Raw genomic sequence first — 5,793 nt, forward strand, 5'->3', positions numbered from 1 at the left:
GTGTGTGTGTGTGTGTACAGACAGCAGCAGGGTGAAGAGGATGTGTGTGGCAGAAAGGAGGCAGCCGTACAGTGGAGCTGACTGGTGCTCTGGGGGAGAAAGTGACGAAGATGACAAAGGATTCTTCAGTAAGTGTGTTAACATGTGCATCCAAGCATGTGTAGATGTCCCTCCTGCTGATCAACTTGACTTACGACAGCTCCTCAGTAGAACTACAGTGCCCATAAGCCTGTGCTGGTCCTAAAGCCATGGTCTTCCTTGTTGTCTCCCTGTAGACTGCAACTCCAGTGACGTGAAGCCCCAGGATTCGGTCACACATTCTACCTCCAATGCCGGACTCAGTCGTTCCTCCACACCCTCCCACAATACACTGGGAGGCCAGGGCTCCACAACAGAACCTCCTAGTGGCCAGAAACCAGGCTCAAAACTTGTTTATGTCTTCACCACAGAGATGGCCAACAAGTAAGGAAGCAAAGAGTTACTATTTTTACCTGTTGTGGCTAGTATCTTCTATACTATTGTAGCAGACATTTCCCTCTCTAGGCGTAGTTTAATATCCAAATTTTATATGTATATGATATATGGTACATTTATGTGTAGTTTTTTTTTAGTTATGATTATAATTTATGGTCAAAGCTTATCACTGCATGTTTGGAATATTAATGTGTTCAGACAAATTAAATCACCGTGTCAATACTTAGACCTTATTTTTTTTCTTTTTTTACATAAGCAAAACATACACCCACAGAGAAACCCTTTGTGGAATTGCAGTTCAAAATTAAATGGAATTACTAACAATGTCAATTGCCTGAAGGATATCTCTGTGCCCCGTCACCAGTGGTGGTTGTTGTCTTTGATGTTTTTTTTTCAGCTGTTTGTGTGCATGGCACTAAGATACTTGATTCCCACCCCGTCTCTTCCTTCCCCCAGCTTTCCCAGTTATAGCCTAAATCCATTGTGTGTATCTGCACTAGCAAATGTGCTCAGTGGGAGCATACACTTAACGCTTAGATTAATACTCTTTTGGGAATTAAAGATCAAAGATGTGGATGCACAGTAGAAGGTGTGTGCGCACAAGGTTTACTTAGTTTGTTGACCTTGGTTTTACCTTCATGGTCCCATCTAGTACTCATTCATCCGCCTCACCGTCCCTCAAATGCGCACACACAGATCCACACATACATACGTACACACACACACACACACACACACATATATTTATTGTGTCTGATGACTGATATCTGACTGTCTGCCTTCTTGTCCTCAGGGCAGCTGATGCAGTTCTAACTGGCCATACAGAAAACATCATTGCCTTCCACATGAAAAACATCTCCAACAGCAAGGACAAAGCTCACCTCCTTCTGGTAAAGACACAGACAGGCTCTTTTTTTTATCACATACATATGCATTCATACACCAACATGTTGCATGAGAGTGTCATAACTTAATCCTATTTCTGTCCCTTTCTGTTAAAGAACAATGCAGCAAACGCCCTCCGAAATGACTCCAAGCCTCCCCAGCAACCACCTTCCCATGCCCAAGATCAGAGCCACCAGCCTGGATCCAAGCCGTCCTTACCTGGCATGGCAGAGTCAGCCCCATCCCAGCCTTCAACCCAAGGGAACCAGTCTGGTGTTCTTCCGCAGGAAGGGTCATCCTCTACAGGCATGGAATCCAAAAATCTTCCTGGTAGCAGCCCCAGTAACACTACCGCCCCAGTTGACCAGGCCCCTGTCACCCAACCTGAGGCAGGCCTCAACCCTCCGACATCAGGTGAAGGAGGGCAGGGTGGAGGCTCTGGTGGAGCGGGTCTGACACCCCAGCAGCAGCAACAACAGCAGCAACTGGCCCAGGAGCTGTTGAACATGGAGGCCAACACAGAGGGTCTGTCCCAAGAACAGTTGGAGCATCGCCAGCGCTCTCTGCAAACCTTGAGAGATATTCAGCGTATGCTTTTCCCTGATGACCGTGATGCCCCACCAGCTGGACCCCCACAGTCCCATGGTGGACCCCATGATGGAGGCCCTGATGGCACACCCCGTAGGTCTGAGCAGGGCCCCCTACAAGCAATGATGGCGCAGTCGCAGAGCCTTGGACCGCCAGGTGGGCCAGGAGGACCTCGCCCACAAGGTCCACCCTTTGGCCCATCCCATGGTCCCAGGGACATGCCCCCATTTCCACAAGATGAAATGGGTGCACACATGGGGGGGCCGGGGGGCTGTGGAGACGGAGATCAGATGACGCCAGAACAGGTGGCTTGGTTGAAGCTACAGCAGGAGTTTTATGAAGAGAAGAGGAAGAAACAAGAAATGCAACACCGGCCACTTCCTCCAGACATGATGATGCATGCCCATGGTCCACGTGCCATGATGCGAGGGCCCCCGCCTCCCTATCAGATGGGCCCAGGAGAGATGTGGGGAGGACCAGGTGGTCCACCAGACCACTTCCAGGATCGCATGGGCATGGGCCCTGGCCCTGGCCCAAGGGGTATGCCTACACATATGCAGAGGATGCCTGGCTTCTCTGGTATGATGAATGCTGAAATGGAGGGACCCCCAAGGCCTGGAATGGGCTGGCCTGACGACATGCCTCCCCGCATGGGAGATGCACGAGGCTTCCCTGGAGGACCTGGGGGAATGTTTGCTGGACCAGGGGGTCGTGGTGAGCGTTTCCCAAATCCTCAGTCAGTCCAAGAAGCAATGTTCCACCAAGGTATGGGTGGAGAAAAGGTCCTCCCTCCTGGGATGATGATGGACATGCAAAGGATGATGGGGCACCAAAGAGGTGGAATGGAACCTGGTAATGGCATGGGTATATTTCCCAGAATGCCTGGTGATGGTCCTATGAGTCCATCCTCTAGGCTTCAAGGAATGGGGGGCAGGGAAATGGGGCCTGAGTTTGGCATGGGGCCTGGCCCTGGGCCAGGACCTCATATGCACCCTTCCAAACTACGAGATCCCGGCATGAATATGAGTCCTGATGAGATGATGAGAATGAGAGGTGGTGGAGGACCTCCAATGGAGAATATGGGTCCTCAAGGCAGGCCTATGCAGGGTCCTCCCTTCCCTGAGCAGACACAGCCAGGAGACTTTCCTATGGGGCGGCCCTTTCCAGGTGGTCCTGGAGGAATGAGGGGTCCACATGGAGACCAAGCCTTTGGACCAGAGCACAGAGCTACACCAACAGGAGGTAATGGCCGTATTAACCACCTCCCCTCTGCTGGTGGCCCTTCACAAGGTCAGAGGGGCCGCAAGCCAGCAGATCTGAATGTCCAAGCAGGAGGAGGGAACTCTCCCAGTGTCAACCCACTTAAGTCCCCTCCTCTAAGGCAAGTGCAGTCCCCCATGATGGGCTCTCCCTCTGGAAACCTTAAATCCCCTCAGACACCGTCCCAGCTGGCTGGCATGCTCACTGGTCCCACGGGCCCCAGTGCTCCACCAGCTCCTCCATCTTCAGCACCAATGAAGTCGCCCCACTCCATGATGGGATCAGCTGGTGCCTCTCCTGTTCATATGAGGTCTCCCTCTCTTCCTAACCCCTCCCCAGGATGGGCTTCCTCGCCAAAACCACCCATGCAGAGTCCCGGTGTACCACCTCAGGGTGGCAAACCTCCCCTCAGTATCACCTCACCGAACATGATGGGCATGGAGCAAGGTATAACAATCTTACCTCCTTTTTCTTTGAGTGCCTGTGCAGCTTCTTTCAATATTTAATTCCCCATCTTGATTCAGTGCACCTTCATTAAATCCCATTCCATTAGTATTGGGATTTGTTTTGTGAATGGTTTGGTGTTTAATTTTATTTGTATTGATTTTGTAGTCATAATCTTTTATTGTTAATATCACATACAATACCTGACTTAGACTGTCTGACTTGGGCCCTTCTTAGACCTTTGCTATCAGAATCAGTTTACAAAACTAAAAACTGAAACTAAAATAGACGGACGTTAGTTGAAGCTATCAAGTGCATCACTCATTCAAGTTAACACATCTGTATGAGGGGTGGGGTTGGGTGGGTTATGGTCCAGTGGCTCCCTCTTGTGGCTACATAATTGAAGTCTTACTGAGTACCACACACTATTGCTATGTATCATCACAGATAAAACAAAGCAGTTGAGACTTTTCATTCTGTGGCAGATTGTTTTTATCATGTCATCTCTGTCTCATCATGTCATCCTCTAGGTGGAAACGGTCCTCCGTCAGCCCCTCCTTCATCAGGGGCTCCATCTGGCTCCATGTCCCTCCCAGGCAACGTCCCGTCTGGCAGTCCGTACACCATACCCCCAGAGCCAACTTTATCACAGAACCCTCTCTCCATTATGATGTCACGCATGTCCAAGTTTGCAATGCCCAGCTCCACCCCACTCTACCATGATGCCATAAAGACTGTTGCCAGCTCTGATGACGACTCGCCCCCGGCCCGCTCCCCTAACCTGCCATCAGTGAACAATAATGGTAAGACATCTAAAATGTAATTGTTTTCCTTTTTGTTGTTTAATTTGTCGTCCACCTGTGGCCATGTTTATTCTAATGTCCCTTTCATCTGCTTCACAAGAGCTTTTACTGAATATATAATCATTTCTTTTTGTCTTGCACATACAGGTATGGCAATGAATCACCAAGGCAATCCACGTATGATGGGACCTGGAAATGCTGGACCCATGTCTGCCCTCAGCCCTCTGGGTATGAATCCAATGGGATCCCAGCCCCTCTCCCATGGCATGCCCCCACAGATGCCCTCCCCCAATGCCCCTAATATGGGCCCAGGCATGATGCCTCATGGCATGATGATACCACCAAATCCCCAAGACCCTGGTATGGGAAACCCACAGATGATGCCCCAAGGACGCATGGGTTACCCTCACCGAAGCCAGGCGTACCCCCTCACCCAGTCCCCTTCCCAGCAAGGCCCTTTCTCACCGCACAACGGTCCTGGTCCCCAAGGTTTCCCTGGCCATGCCATGGGCTTCCAGGGAGAGGGAGGGCCTATGGGAGGACGGATGGGGAACATGCCTCATGGGGGAGGGGGTGATGGGGGTATGTGTAAGCCTAATACCCCTGGAGGGCCAGAGTTCAACAACATGCAAGGTGGATTCAGTGATGCAGACCTTCATGAGGTGATGCGGCCGGGAGCATCCGGCATTCCTGAGTTCGACCTGTCCAGGATAATCCCGTCGGAGAAGCCCAGCCAGACTCTGTCTTACTTTCCCCGAGGTGGAGGAGACAACCCTGGGGTAAAACCACCACACCCCACTGGCTTCCCCATGCAGGGCATGATGGGCGACGGTCCACCGAGGATGGGGATGTCCATGCAGGGGATGGGGGATGGCCAGGGGGCCCTGGTGGGGAATTGGGCCCCCAAAGACATGCCAATGGGCAACCCTGGCCACAAACTCAATGCGGCCACCAGGATTCAGGGCCAAGGCATGAATGGGCCCCAGCACCGGATGATGTCCCCTGGGGGTCCAGGAGGATGATGCAGGGGAGACAAATGGCCCACCCAGCCCTGGAGGCTCACCTAACATGATGATGTCACTGCAGGGCATGGCGGCCCCCACAGCAGACAATGATGATGGGGGGTCAGATGAGGGCCACGTGACATGGACATGGGGTTCAGTCCGGGCCTGGAATGTTCTAATCCCAACAGAAACCTTGTATCTAGAATGTTCTTGGACAGTAGCGCAAGGATGGAGTCACGGCGTGTGGAGGGTGTTCAGAAACTCTGATGGACTCAAGTAAAAGGAAGTATAATACGAGAGAGAGGATCTACTCAGAAATGAACAGAATGGAGCTA

General features: G+C 51.5%; 1 protein-coding gene across 1 annotated transcript in view; it reads left to right on the top strand.

The window, feature by feature from the left end:
• Positions 1–5,793, top strand: part of bcl9 (BCL9 transcription coactivator) — a 27,817-nt gene that overhangs the window by 20,135 nt on the left and 1,889 nt on the right. The window contains exons 5-10 of the mRNA XM_035676122.1: positions 21–128; positions 276–462; positions 1,268–1,364; positions 1,476–3,654; positions 4,182–4,454; positions 4,602–5,304. Of these exons, the coding sequence (XP_035532015.1) occupies positions 21–128; positions 276–462; positions 1,268–1,364; positions 1,476–3,654; positions 4,182–4,454; positions 4,602–5,304 (3,547 nt within the window). The remainder of the gene's footprint in view (positions 1–20; positions 129–275; positions 463–1,267; positions 1,365–1,475; positions 3,655–4,181; positions 4,455–4,601; positions 5,305–5,793) is intronic.

This window comes from Morone saxatilis, unplaced genomic scaffold (genome assembly GCF_004916995.1).
Source record: "Morone saxatilis isolate NCDOM2014 unplaced genomic scaffold, NCSU_SB_2.0 Contig5, whole genome shotgun sequence".
NCBI classification, from domain to species: domain Eukaryota; kingdom Metazoa; phylum Chordata; class Actinopteri; family Moronidae; genus Morone; species Morone saxatilis.